Below are 13,576 nucleotides of genomic sequence, written 5' to 3' on the forward strand. Positions count from 1 at the left end.
AGGGCATTGGCAAGGCAGCATGTTGACTTGATGAGGCAAGGCTGTGAAGACTTGGCAATGTCAGGAACAAAGGCAGTTCACCCGAAATTGCTGAAATAAAACTAAGTGTTGGAAGACAGCTAAAATATTCTACCGAAATTGCTGAAATAAAACTAAGTGTTGGAAGACAGCTAAAATATTCTAAGTGTTGGAAGCTGGCTGAAATATTCTAAGTGTTGGAATGAAGCCTGAAATATTCTAAGTGTTAGAATATTAATATTTTGTGTAGATAAGAATGTAATTTGAATTAAATTCTCTCTGTTGGAAAGTTAGTTTTGAACCCTGTGATGACAAGTGTCGGACAGGTGTCACTTGTAACCGCCGCATGTAACTGCCATCGTGCAGATTTTTGATTTAAAGGTGGAAATTCGTCTAAGGCAAAAACAGAGTTTTCTAGCCTTAGACTAATTCGTGAAGCCTTCTTTTGTATTACTTAAAGGTTAATAAAGGTTGGGACTGGTTCCTGTAAGTTCTGTTGGTTGTTTGACGCTACTGTTTTAAGTATTTCTATACTTAGTCAATTTTCGTGGGTGCAAGTAGGCTGAGTGTTACAGACGTTTGTAAGATTGCCTAGAGTGGTGTGCGATAAAAATAATCGACCCTCTTTCAGTAGGGATGGGTAGGGGGCTGGCGGAGGGGGGGGGGGAAGAAGTAGGAGCTTAAAAATAAAAATTTAGAGTTGAAAATATTTTTAAAAAGTAAAATAAAATTTTTTGGGGAAGGGGTGGTGGGCGGGGTAGAGGGGGAGGGTGGTCAGAGATCGGTGAAAAAAATAAAATTTAGAAATTGAATTTTTTCAAAAAAAATTTATGTTTTTCCAAAAGAAAAAAGTAATTTAAAATAGGAGGAGAGCTTTGAAAAATGTTTTCCTTAATTTTTGAAGGAAAGTCATTTTCCTTAATTTTGAGGAAAATGAGTTGATTTAGAAAACATTTTCCAAAACTTTTGCCCCAACCAACCAAACGCACTCTATAACTGCTCTGTTTTTCTTCTTGACACTCATAAATCTACATTGGTCAGCTTCTCCATGTTTATAGCAGAGTTTATTGCTGATCTATTATTATTCCTCCATTAACATCATTATTTCAAGCTTCAATTTTTCATTAGCTAAGAAAAAAATAAAACAAAGTAAAAAAAACATTTTTAATATTGACAAGATGAGTTTCCGAGAGGATTATGCCAGCAATTCAGATGAGAACTCGATTCGAAAGCCATTATTACTCCCTACTACGAAAGGTAAAGACGTAGCGAGGACGAGTTTTCGAGATGATTCTGTTATCTCTGAGGATGGTCTCCGGAAGCCATTGTTACATACTGGAAGCTGGTATAGAATGGGTTCTAGACAGTCCAGCATGATGGAATCATCAGCCCAAATTTTACGCGAATCCGTCTCCGTTTATCTTTGTGTCCTCATTGTAGCATTGGGCTCTTTTCTATTTGGTTTCACTGTATGTATAACTAACTTTTCACTATCAGACTTGACATAAAGTTTAAGAAAGTAAAAAAAAACGTATAATTAACTTGTCCTGTTTGCAGTTGGGATATACTAATCCTACGCAGTCCGATATCATGAATGATCTCGAACTTTCAATTTCAGAGGTTTTAATCTTCTTTCTAGTAGTACATTGTTTTTATATATATCATTTGCATTGTTGATATAATGTTATTATAATGTTTCAGGGAATTTAAATTTGGCGGTTTTGATGTTATGTTAGAGTAATTTCTCTTTTTTTCATGAACAGTTTTCGATCTTTGGATCTTTAGCAAATGTAGGTGCAATGGTTGGTGCAATTGCAAGTGGTCAGATATCTGAATACATTGGAAGAAAAGGGGTATAAGACTATGCATATACGACTGTACAATGTCGATATCATCAGTGTATAGAAGTTGCTTCTTTTTTTTTTTACTTTACGAGTTACTCCTTCCTTTTCGTATTGAAATGCAGACACTGATGATTGCAGCACTTCCTAGTATAAGCGGATGGTTCGCCATTTCAATTGCAAGAGTGAGTGGTTAGTTGCTATATATATACGTTACACATTTCGGTTGTATTTTTTTTACAGGAAGTTTACTTGAATATATGCATTTTCCATCATTTGCAGGACACATCATTTTTATACATGGGAAGATTGATGGGAGGTTTTGGCGTTGGCATCATTTCGTATGTGGTAAATGTTGTACTTGTGTTGCTTCTGTGATAGCTCTAGTTAGAGTTATAATGAGAACCTCCTGATAACCTAAATTCTTCATGTTTGTTATGTATAGGTTCCTGTATATATATCGGAGATATCACCTCAAAACACGAGAGGAGTTCTTGGATCTATTAATAATGTTAGTTCTGTTATGTGCTTTCACTTATAATGGTTCAATATTTTAACGTTTCATTCTTGGTGTATAGCTTTGTTTAACAGTTGGGATAATGGTCGCATATCTATTGGGACTCTTTGCGAGCTGGAGAATGCTTGCAGTTATAGGTGAGCAATGCACGAGTTCTTGTTGAAATTCAATCAATTCCAAAGAAATTTTCTCATGCATCTAATACTTATCGACAAATAGATTGCTTTTCCCTTGTATTTGTACTAGAATTCAGTGGAGATTCTTTATCAAATAACAGCATTTGATGACATTTATCAAGTTTTTACTGTACCATTAGTACCTTATCAAGTATAGTACTTATACATATATATGCTTATGAAATAGTACGAGAATAATGGATTAGATGTTCTTTGTTGATGAGTGGATCTACACGTATAATATCCTATACATTGGAAGTTCAATAGGATGTTAATTGTTATGTATTCGCGAGTTAATTGAAGCAATGAGATTATATATAATGTAATGCTTCTGTCTATATTCTCTTGAATCAAACACATTTTGTTTCAGTCTTTCTAATAGTGAAACTTTTTCAACTTATAATTTCACTCTGCAGGAATGTTGCCTTGCATGATTTTGATACCTGGTTTATTTTTTATACCAGAATCTCCTCGTTGGTTGGTATGCGTAACAAACTTGTGTTTTTTGTCCTGCTTCTTTTCGGTGTTTATGTTATGCTAACATTCTATAGTGTAATGTTTAGGCTAAAATGGGGAATTTTGAGGATTTTGAAACTTCGTTGCAAGTTCTAAGGGGATTTGACACTGACATATCCTTAGAAATTAATGAGATCAAGGTAAATCAATTCATGAGCTGGTTATTTTCTGATCTTCAACTGTTTTGAACATTCAATTTGCTCATAAAATGTGTTTTTACTTGTTCTTTGTCCAGAAATCTGTGGGATCATCGAGTAAAAAAGCTACTATTCATTTTTCTGAGCTTAAGAGAAGGCGATACTACTATCCTTTGCTGGTATACTTGTGCATTGTACCATTATGTTTCACGAGATGGTAGTCTATGAAAATATGCTTGAATTCCCCTTACTCCTGTCAACGGTCACTCTAATGAGTTGGTTCTAATTATATGCAGATAGGTATTGGATTACTCAGTCTCCAGCAACTCAGCGGTATTAATGGTATCTTAATGTATTCCAGCAACATCTTCAAATCTGCTGGTTAGTCAGTTCTTCGATTATCTGTGAAGTTGTCAAACTAGAATCATCAAATGATTTGAAACGAAATCCTAGACGAACATGTTAGTGGTGTTAGAGGCCTTATATATCGACTAGTACCTTGAAGAACTTCTCGCTCATTAGATTGTATATAGCTGTTAGTCATAGAGAAACTATGTACAGAGTGAATGGTTCAACTTTTGCAATTCTTTTCAAATTGACAGGAGTTTCATCCAGTAAAGCTGCAACATTTGGACTCGGGGCTATTCAAGTAATTCACTCCCGCGATATATAGTTTTCATTTCTATGCAGATATTGTTCTTGAGTATTAACGAAACTACTTTCTATAGGTTATTGCCACAGCTATAGCTGCATCACTGGTGGACAAGGCGGGTCGTAGAGTACTTCTAATTGTATGTCTAGGCAGAAAATTTTCATTTGATACTAACTAACTACTACTACATATTCAGAGAAAAAATCTTTTATATTGACACACATTTTTTTCAGATATCCTCGTCGTTAATGACAGTTAGCAGCTTCCTTGTTGCAACAGCATTCTACCTAAAGGTCAGTAACTTAAAATTCACATCCATGAGAACTTATCAGTCTGTTATCCGATTTAACGATCTTCCTTGCTTAACATTACAGTACTATTTTTCTACTTGAAAATCAGGATTTCGCGCCCAAAAGTTGGCATCCTGCATTAGGAATATTATCACTAGTTGGACTTGTGGTATAGTTCATCCTTCAATTTCTACTTATCTCCCCCTTACTGTCCTACGCTTTGCTTCTCTGCGTATTATCTGTGATTTCCAGCATTTTTCAGAGCCTTTAGTCTTTACCAATGAATTTTCCAGGTTTTAGTGATGGCATTTGCTCTGGGATTGGGGTCTATTCCGTGGATCATAATGTCTGAGGTACGTCGAAGCTAAACAAAAGACAGAACATGGATCATTAACACTTACCAAAACAAGCAAAATTAACATTCAAGATACGAGCAATTCAACCGTTTATAGTAAATATTTTGTGCAGATATTGCCAGTGGACATTAAGAGTCTTGGTGGCAGTGTTGCGACATTGGCAAACTGGCTAACATCATGGGTTGTTACAATGACAGCTAACTTGCTTTTGAGTTGGAGTGAAGGAGGTGCGCGTTTTATTAGACTTGATCTCTCCTACTGTACATTGTTTGTATATAAGAATGCTATGAACAAGTCGAGAAAAATTGGTCATATTGGCAGGAACATTCATCATCTATACAATGGTATCAGCATCAACAGTTGTTTTTGTTAGGCTTTGGTTACCTGAAACCAAAGGGAAAACACTTGAAGAAATTCAACGTTTTTTCAGATGATGCAAACCAATTCTATGCAATCAAATAGAACGAGGGGTTAATTTCACGTATGGTTACTGAATTCACTCTGTAAATTCACAACATTATTTGTTGTCGACTTTGAAGTAGCAGAGGAAATGAAGTAACTTTGGAAATGAATGGTCTTGAACTTTTGATTGCGCTTGTTTAACTGGTGACTTTCAAATTTGACTTTTGAACAAGCATATTCAAAATGACCACTTTTCAAGGTTGGAGTAATTTTTATCGTATTTTGTTTTATATTTACGATACCGCCATTGAAAAGTATTATGGTTGGTACATGTGTTTAAAGGGATACCTACTAATATATATCGTTTGATCAACTAGTTTACAAAATACAAATAAAAATGACAGAAGTGTACATAATATATACACTAGTAATGTATATTGTGTATGTACATATTGTATAGGCCTATATACTTTGTGTATATATTTTGTAAACTAGATCACCCAAATGCATTTGTTGTAACTTTCCCTTCTATAAAAATGATTCATTGCAAGTTTGCCTTTCAAATGCTACTTATATTTAATTTTTGCCCTTAAAGATCAATCTTATGCATATGGGGACAAATCATTTAATCACATGAAAAGAAATAACTTGAATGATACTGTGATACAAAAAGACAAATTTATATCTGTCAAAAAAATTATTTACCTTGAGATACAAAAAATAAAAATCAACACAAAATAGGAAAAATATGCAAATGACCCGTTTAACCCCCCCCCCCCCCCCCCCCCCCCTTTTTTTTTTTTATGGGCTACAAGCCTTATTTTGCCCATTAGTTAGGCTACTCTTGCGCCTCAAGAGAACACTTGGGTAAATGAATCCATTAAGAACATGGTATATAAGCTAATATATACATTATATTTATAATAATTCATAATAAGTACACTTATATAAAATCATAATTCTTAAATAATATTTTATGTTTTTTATAGCATATTTTTTCTCGGCTTTCTCTTACTTGCCTCTCGCTGTATTTCACTTGTATATTGTATTTTGAAGGATATTTTTTTGGCAAATTTCTATATTTTCACCTCTAATCCTTGATGTATTTTTGTAATTCATTTGTATTTCTGTATTATAAAGGAGAAATTTTTAACAATCGCTACATTTTTCCTTGTATACACCCATGTATTTCACTCTTGTTTTTCTATATTTGGCCTTAAGTGAAATTGAGTGAATATATACAATCAATTGTGGCTATATCCATAAAGATTGTGTGTGTTGATATATACATCCATTAGAGCGAATGAACACGCATGATACAAATTGGTAAAAATTGATATAATAGAGCAAATGAATACGAAGGCAAATTGAAGCAAATGCACACAAGCATAGTATTTTGTTTTTGTTTGTATTCTTATATACATCTGGATTGTATTCGTCGATACAATCTAAATATGCATATGAATACAACACATATACATAATCATCTGATACCTCAAACCTTCTTTTTTTTTTGGGTAACTTTCACATATAGCAAATAAAAAATTTATATTTGTATGCTATAGCAAAATTTGCATAATTGCTCTCCATAGCAAACATAGAAACTGTATAATTCGTTATACATATACAGTTGAAGCAAATGATATAAAACGAAGTGTATAAAACAAGAAAGAGAAAGACACTTGACAAAGAACTGTATAAAAACGAAGTGTATAAAACGAATTGTATTGTCATAAGTGTATAGAACGATTATATTCAATTTGAATTTGTATAAAATGAGAAAGAGAGAAAGACAAAAGAGACTTGACAAGGAATATACAATTGAATCGAATTGTATAAAACGAGAAAGAGAGAAATTAGATACAATTTGAAAATTGTATAAAACGAGAAAGAGAGAAAGGCAAAAGAAATTGGGCAGGGGAGTATTTTTTATTGTATAATTGTAAGTGTATAGGACGAAAATGTATGTACTTGCATGTGTATATACAATTTTCTCACGTTTTATACAAACAGAATCGCAATTTATACATTTCGTTTCTGCTTGTATAAGTGAGAAAGGCGAGGGTGGCGAGCGAGATTTGGGAGAGTGGCGAACGAGATCTGGAAGAGGGGAGAGAGGAGAACAAAAATATATGTATTTTTACAATTTTCTTTGTTTTATACAATTAGAAACAATTTAATACACTTGTGTTTGTATAAAAAGTGAGGAAGCGAGCGAGAGATTGGAGGAGAGTGGCGAGCGAGATATTTGGGAGAGAGGCGCCTGACAATTTTTTTGCAAACTTTTGCTATGGAACACAATTAAATCAAACCCTAGTTACTCCATTTATTTTAGATTATTAATTTGCTATTATATACAATTTTTCACTTTTTTTCCTAACCCCCCAAACACTTTGCTATAAATGATAAATACCTATATCATAACCATAGATTATTAATAAAGCCCAACCTATGTTTATTTAGTAGTGCCCTTCGTGTATTAAAAAAATGATTTTGATCAAAATGAAATTCTGAGAGAGTGCCACTATATAGGCAAATATAAAGTAAATTTAATATTGAAAATCAACAAAATCATGTGGCATATTACATGAATTAAGAAAACGTAAAGTGTTAGACTAGCCAGATTAATTAGTTTAATTACACAAGTATTATTCTATTAAGTAGGGCAGACGATCGTTTAATATTTTAATTACTTCAAGGTAAATTAATTCATAGATCAAAAAGAAACAAATCTTACACATTTAACAAGAAGAGACCACAAGAATATACTCAGGATGTTGCCTCTTTATTATATTATTATGTCTTCCAGAGGATTTTTATAGTGATTATCACCATTTCTTTTATTTTATTAAATAAATATATATTACCACCTAAATGCCGATTGTCGGCCACACTTTACTATAAATTTTTATTTATTAGAAAAAATAAGACAAAGAAATTTAGTGCTAACCCTTGTTTCTTTGCTTTTCCTCTTTTAAATTTTTTTTAAAATTTTTATTTAATGTCTGATAGTCGTATTAAGACTCAACTAATTAAATATTTGATTTCGAAAACTTTTAGATATGAAGATAAAACGTTTCTTAATAAAAACTATTGCATACCTCTATTTCAAACTCTTTTGCCTACAAAATTATGGCACGAATATGACTAATCTATGTTTTCTCTTATAGATAAAAGGTCAAGTATGGTTCTCTTGTAAGTGAAGTAATAGTTCATACGTACAAGTATTTGGAAAACATTATATTTGGGGGGGAAATTAAAGTTTAAAATTATGAAAATATTAAAAAAAATAAAAGTTATGTTTGGGCTTAAATTTCACTTGGGAAAAATATAAAATATTATCATCCATCCAAAATTAGATCTCATTTGTCATAAATTACATAAATAAATAACCGATTAATTATGTTTACGAGATCAAATATAAATTTATATCATGAAGATATATCGATAACGCATAAAAAAATTTAAATAATATAATATCATCAAATATATATGAATATTCGCGATCACCCTGTCACCTCTCGATCGTGACACCCAAGCTCACGACCAAAGATAAGGATATAATGACTGGCACTATGAACCAACCAAAAAATTGGTGCCATCACTTGATTCATTTAAGTGTCCAAACTCTGCAAATTAAATATGTAAATCACTCCCCAAAATAACGTAATAATTTGTTGAAGCACTCAAATTATCGATCAGAGATCTTCTAGCGACGTATCATTATAACAAATTTGATTATCAGGGATAAATAATTTTGTTATTTATAAATCATATTTCGTCACTAAAAATTTGATGTGATGAAATAATGTATCACCGGTAACTTTAAATTCATCACTAACAATACTTAACAAATGATGCATTTTTAGTGGAAAATTTTAGTGGACAAAATTTTGCTGCGAATTTTTATGTTTCGTCACTAAAAGTATGTGTCTCCCATATTTAAGCACGAAAAATAAATTTTGTCAGTAAAAGCGAATAACCAGTGACAAATTTGATATCGTAATTTGTCATGAATTACATATACTATAGTAACGAAATAAAGTGTCACCGATAACTTTAAATTCGTGACTAACACTACTTAACAAAATGACGCCAATTAATTTTTTGGTGAGAAATTTTAGTGAACAAAAATTTACTACGAATTTTTATATTTCGTCAGTGAAAATATATATCTCATATGTTTAAATACGAAAAATAAATTTTGTCATTGAAAACAAATAGTTAATAACAAATTTAATATCATAACTAATACTCAAAACAATTAAATAGATCATTACAATATAAATATTAATCACTTGTTAAAGAAATAATAAAAAATAAGCAAGCAAAAAGGTGGAATTAGGGGTAGTGACAAGGCAGACAAAACGTATATAATGAGTGGATAGAAGAAAAAAAAAAGGTAAATCTAAGTTTTCTTTGGGTTCAAGACTAGAACCCTTCATAGGAGACAATAAGAGGCTACAGTATTTATTCTTTAGAGAAAAGTAATAATAATAATAATAAATATAACACATTTATATTGTTGACCAGACCAGATCAGAAACTTACTAAATAACTTTCTATATAGGTTATCTTATCAAGTGTTACTCTCTTTATTATTAATTTACATCTTTTTTTTTTTATGAAGTTGTTATCGATCACTTTTTTTCTCTTTACTCTAACCAATTGACCAATCGAAAACTTAGTCCTATAAGACATAAAAAGCTAAAAATAAACTGGACAAGTGAGATTCATTCCAGTTGTATCTTGTTGCTTTTGAGGAATGTACGTTACCTTTTCCTTTTTATTTTTATTTTTTTTATAATATAGTTCTCTTCTTTTTTTAGAATTTATAGAATAATACACTGTTCTTTTCGTCTTTTGTAGCATATAAAAAGTAGTATATGTAGTAATCAATCTAGATTTGAATCTTGGTATTCAAAATCTTTTTAGTATTCAGATTTTGTTTTTCTCTTAGTTTATTTGCATGGATTGGATAGTTGGATAATTATAAGTTCATGCATGCAAATACTCACAAAGTGTAACGGGGGATAATTATTATTTACGTATGGCACGGGTTTAATGTGTAATCATGAAATTAAACCTTTATCTTTATAGATACACTTAATATTATTTATTTAAAAGAAAAATTAACATGTTATAATAAGGTCCTCCGTCCATCTAAAAGATTATTTAACATTTTGTATTTTTTATACTCATAATTGTTTTTAATTCATTTTTCAAACGTATAATAATTACAGACAATATAACAAAATTATATTTATTTTTTATTTATTGTTTTAAAGGGATATGTCAAAACAAGTAAACATGAACAGATCAAAGAAAGTAACCATCAATAATTGTTCCTAACAAATTAAATAAAAAGTATAGTGATCAACGAAACTCCTAAACCATTAAGTCAACATTTACTTTTGTGTTTAGGTAATTCAAAATCTTTTGTATATATACTAAAAGCAATTAATACCTTATATATATGTAATGTAATTTCTTATCGAAGGGATTGAGATGAATAACGTCGCCTCCTCCTAGATTCGCTCTTGAAAAATTCATTGATTAAAATATTTCTTTTCACGAGTTTAAGTAATATATTGTCGTATAAAAAGAAAAAAAAGGTATAATCATAAAAAAATGTTTGATGTAGTAAATACTATATTAATATTTTTTAAATTCACATTTTAAGAAATGGTATCTTTTAGATGATGTGATAGTAAAAATGATTTAACCTTAAACTGGTCGGTGATATAATGAAGGAGCAAAGTTGGATAATTTAGGACTATAATTAGGGAGATATTTTATATTTAATGTTTAGGATTATAATTAGGACTAGATGGGACCCACAAAATCGAAGGTGCCACGTAAGATGATGATCATTGTGTCATATTTATTTTTATAGTATAATGTTATAATATATAGTTTTATTATGGTAGATTTGTAATGTATGATGATTTATGAGGAAGCGTGAGCATATTTGTTAGCCTCAAAAAATGTGAGAATTATGGAGGCGTTCGTGGGGGGTAATTGGCTTCCATGATTAATCAAATCCCAGAGTTACATTAAAAACCGTATTATTAGATTTCATTTCTATTGACTCATTTGCATTGACCCTATCTTTATCTATGTGTTAAATTTTACGTGTCATATTTAGTATTTTTTTCAAAAAAAATAAAAAAATAATGTACTATTTTTAATATTAATTATTTTTTAAGATCTAATATTAAGTATTAAATAATATAAATATTCATATAATAAAATATTAATATCAATTATTATTTCTTAAAAGATGTACCAATCTGAACGAGAAAAATAGAACGACACCACAAAGTATATATGTTACTCCCATTTTCCATGCTACTAAATTGTGCATTTTATGTGTGGAATAGAAATTGTAGGTATGGTATATAAGAGTTCCAATTATATGCATTTTTTTAAAAAAAATCTTTATTATAGGTCGAACTCATAAACAGATTTTTAAATTTATTGGGTTTTTCTTTTCAGGTATAACAATTATGTCATTTTTCCAATTAAATCATTGAACCACTCATAATTTGTTTCTTTTGAATATTGTTGGTTGATCTTGATCGACTTTTCTATTGTAAATGTCTTCAATTATATTTGTATTGGTATGATTTTGTTTGAAAGAATGAAAACAAATTGTGTGTTAATCTCATTTGATTTCTAATGTATTCAAATTAAATGACTCGAAGTAAAACACAATTATTCTCGAACAATTTCACTATCAATTGGACTAATGAGCTTTGGAACAACATATGTATCCTCTATCAATACCCCTCACAAAATCTGATCTCACGTCAACCAATAGTGTTTAAAAGGAACAAAATATGGATGGTTGATTCACTAGAAAAATAGCATAATTGAGATACCTGAGGTGAAAAACCCAACAAATTTAGAAATCTGTTTATATATTTGATATATAATATTAAATCATTTTTACATGTGGTAGGATGTAATCTATATTATTTTTAAGATTACAAATTTCATATTTCGAAGAAAATAACAGATAAATATCTTTAAAATAAGTCGATAATGATATTCTTAAATATATATAATTAAGTTAACAGTATATATAACTCAAACTCTCTCGATATGATAAAATAGTTTAGAATAGGGGATGTGGGGGTAGGGGGTGGGGGTTATTCCATGCAAAGTTTATAATGTATGGTAGTGATGATGATATAAATAATTATTGGGTAAATGAATATAATATAATATAATATAATATAATATATAGTTGATAGAGCATATTTTGGAAAGTGAATGGCAAGTCTGGTCTGGTCTTGTTGTTTGTCGAGCAAAGGGGACGCCAATCTCAAGATCATTTTATTCTCTTTCAACTTTTTTGAATCTTGTTATTCATATTCTTGAGGGAAGTTTTTTGTTTCTTCGTTGGACCCCATTTCATCATTACATTTTGTGGGGTTACAATACCAAATTATTATTATTATAACATATAGTTTTTTTATATATATTATATAATAAAAGAGAGAGGGTGGGTGGTACACCTTTTCTTTTTTGTTTTCCTCCCTTTTTTACCATTCTAAGTTTGCATCTTCTGAGTCAAAGATTTTGCTCTCTCTTAGTTCTGATGAAAGAAACATGTTGCTTTGATGATTGCCAGAGTATCCCTTCCCTTTTCTTTCTTTTTTTTTTTTGTTGTCCACCATCCACAATTGCCAATGCATTTTATATTTTAACTTAATTGTATCATTAATTGAAATTAATAAATTCTAATCACAACATAATTGGTTGCGTTGTATGATTGCTCCACACCCCTTTAATCAAAACTCTCAAATTCGAATGGATATGATATTCAGAAAATTTTATTAGAAGCACCACCTCCTAATGATTAGCCCTGCCGTATGTGGATTGGTCAGGGCTCCAATGTAGACATCAAACACCGAATGGGAATGTTTTTTTAAAAAAAGAAATAAGTTGATCATATGACTTTGTCGACATGTGTACCATATTAGTTGTCGAAGTTACTAAGAAAATATTTATCTTAATTTACTTGTTATTTTATAAAATCAAGATCAAATTAATTATTTTATTATTTCATTTTGCTCTTTGTATTAAACGTTCTTGAAATATGATTATTAGCTTGTTCTCAAATAAAATATAATTTTTTAACGAAAGATATATTAAAAGTAAATTCTATTTATGGTTTTTTTAAAAGAGGTGTAAAAGAAAAATTATTAATCAATATGAGACGAAAGGATAGTATTTTTACTTTGGAAAAATTAATAAATTTATAACTTATATTAGTTGGATGGATATGTAATTAAGAATAAGATTAGGTATACATATTTGAAAATGAGTTGATCACGTGAATTGAGGGTACGGTTACTGAGTAATGGACATGCAATGCCAGAAACTGATTGTTCTTGTGATGTGTACCTAATTTTGTTGATAGGAGGAATGGTGCAATTCAGTGTTAGTAAACTTACTCTCATAAGTATCATTTCCATATCTACTTTTATATTTCTTCAATTATCTACCTACCTACCTCGGAATGGAACAAAATCTATGCTACAACTTTGCATCACATAAACTTTACATCGATTACGAAAATCTCGCGTTTGATTTCTGAGTATATATTTTATTTGTTGGAAGGATAATCTTCAAAAGAACCTTGTATTCAGGGGGGTGAAGT

General features: G+C 30.5%; 1 protein-coding gene across 1 annotated transcript; it reads left to right on the forward strand.

Moving 5' to 3' along the window:
- The first annotated feature begins 946 nt into the window (after positions 1–946).
- LOC101248943 (sugar transporter ERD6-like 6) lies at positions 947–5,370 on the forward strand. The gene is made up of 18 exons (XM_004233923.5): positions 947–1,487; positions 1,576–1,638; positions 1,782–1,871; positions 1,985–2,044; positions 2,142–2,207; positions 2,305–2,370; positions 2,438–2,513; positions 2,969–3,033; positions 3,116–3,208; positions 3,304–3,384; positions 3,502–3,586; positions 3,808–3,854; positions 3,934–3,996; positions 4,091–4,150; positions 4,257–4,316; positions 4,441–4,500; positions 4,616–4,730; positions 4,825–5,370. Exons 1-18 carry the CDS (start codon positions 1,197–1,199, stop codon positions 4,935–4,937), a joined length of 1,554 nt encoding a protein of 517 aa, XP_004233971.2. The 5' UTR covers positions 947–1,196; the 3' UTR covers positions 4,938–5,370.
- Positions 5,371–13,576: the final 8,206 nt, after the last annotated feature.

The sequence above is a fragment of the Solanum lycopersicum genome, chromosome 2, assembly GCF_036512215.1.
Source record: "Solanum lycopersicum chromosome 2, SLM_r2.1".
NCBI classification, from domain to species: domain Eukaryota; kingdom Viridiplantae; phylum Streptophyta; class Magnoliopsida; order Solanales; family Solanaceae; genus Solanum; species Solanum lycopersicum.

Excerpts from the sequence above, each read along its gene's own strand:
- LOC101248943 (XM_004233923.5), top strand. The coding sequence starts at position 1,197 with ATGAGTTTCCGAGAGGATTATGCCAGCAATTCAGATGAGAACTCGATT. Across the intron at positions 2,045-2,141 it reads TCGCCATTTCAATTGCAAGA|GACACATCATTTTTATACAT; the intron begins GTGAGTGGTTAG and ends CATCATTTGCAG. Across the intron at positions 2,371-2,437 it reads TTCTTGGATCTATTAATAAT|CTTTGTTTAACAGTTGGGAT; the intron begins GTTAGTTCTGTT and ends CTTGGTGTATAG.